Source organism: Austrofundulus limnaeus, unplaced genomic scaffold (assembly GCF_001266775.1).
Source record: "Austrofundulus limnaeus strain Quisiro unplaced genomic scaffold, Austrofundulus_limnaeus-1.0 Scaffold823, whole genome shotgun sequence".
NCBI lineage: Eukaryota > Metazoa > Chordata > Actinopteri > Cyprinodontiformes > Rivulidae > Austrofundulus > Austrofundulus limnaeus.
The window spans coordinates 76,613-78,156 of NW_013953225.1; the positions used below are offsets into that span (position 1 = coordinate 76,613).

Here is a 1,544-nt window from a genome sequence, read left to right on the forward strand (position 1 = left end):
TAAATATAGTTTTTCATGATATTCTTATTTTATGACCAGCACCTGTACATACTGACAATATTTATGAATGTAGGCATGTATGTATGTATATCTTTATATATGTATGGGTATGTGTATATTTTTATATATGCCCTCCGTGTATTTATCCATTTATTTTTCAGGTGAGCGGACAGATGTTGGGTGTGTGGTCCTGTGTTTTGTTGGTGTATATTTAATATACAGTACTTCTAATTGCTATTTCAATCTTTCTATCTTTCTAATTACTTCTCTCTCTGTTTTTCTCTCTGTCTCTATTTTCTTTTCACTTAAAAAATGATAAAGCAAAATGCAAGTACTGTTGAATAACAGATTTATCTGTTAATAACCCAGAACAAATGTCTGATATTTTCTCAGTTTGAAGGCAGTGCTGTCAGCACCATTGTCCAGTGGGGCGTTGGATCTGTCTGGGATTCCACTGACAACTCGAGACATGGAGCGTCTGAATGCACACCTTCTGCGTCACTCGTCTGCCGTGGTCAGCTTGGAGCTGGGTTTCACCGAACTGACAGATGAAGCTTTCCTCCAGCTTCTTCCCACACTGGCTGCTCTGCCACATCTGGAGACCCTGGCGCTGAATGGAAACAGACTAACAAGAGCCATTCTGAAGGAGCTCACAGATGCCCTGAAGGTCAGAAAAACATCTTTTTACACGTTTTCCATCGTCAGTTAATCAATTGTATTATTTAATGGATTTTTAAACACCACACTGTCTGAAAGTTAAATCTGTGCATGTTGATTAAAGAGACCCTCTGAGTACAAAAATTATACTAATATTTGTGTTGACTAACTTATGGAGGATATCATGAACTGGATTGACACCAGAAGTTATTTTGTTGTAAAAGTACATCCAATGATTACTATCTGAAAGTTTCATCAAAGTCCTTCCTAAGTCCTAAGCTGTTGTTGTCAGAGGTGTCAAATAGTTATGTACAAATACTTTGTTACCTTACTTAAGTAGAAATGTTGGTTATTTATAGTTTACCGAAGTAATTATTTTTCAGTCTGCTTTTTACCTCTACTTCTTACATTTTTATGCAATTATCTGTACTTTCTACTTCTTACTTGTTAAAAATGCAAAAAGTATTTCATTTTTATTTCACTTTGGCTTGTTTTCATTCTAACTTGTCATCGTTCAAAAAAACCTGTTGAGATCCTGAATACAGAGCGTCCCAGATAGAGTGCCTTTAATTGTGGTTGGATGAGATGTATAAACATAAACCATTCTGTCACCCTATTGGCTGTAAATGATCCATCTCACCCTCACATGACTCATCTCACATCACACACCAGCAGAACATATCAGACGTATGTCTGAAGATGATGCAGCAGAAACACCAGGGGCCTCATGTATAAACGGTGCGTACGCATAAAAAAGTTGCGTACGCCAGGTTCTACGCCCACGTTGAGATGTATCAAAACCAGTGTTGCATGAAAGTGTGCGTAAATAAACGCACACTTTTCACCTGCCGTGAGAATGTGCAGCAGCCACGCAAAGTTTTTCAGTC

The 1,544-nt window shown here is 37.8% G+C and overlaps 1 protein-coding gene across 1 annotated transcript in view; it reads left to right on the forward strand.

Annotated features, from left to right (window-relative positions):
• Positions 1 to 1,544, forward strand: part of lrrc75a (leucine rich repeat containing 75A) — a gene marked incomplete in the record, with an annotated part of 36,891 nt that overhangs the window by 21,995 nt on the left and 13,352 nt on the right. The window contains 1 exon segment of the mRNA XM_014028859.1: positions 394 to 667. Within this exon segment, the coding sequence (XP_013884313.1) occupies positions 394 to 667 (274 nt within the window).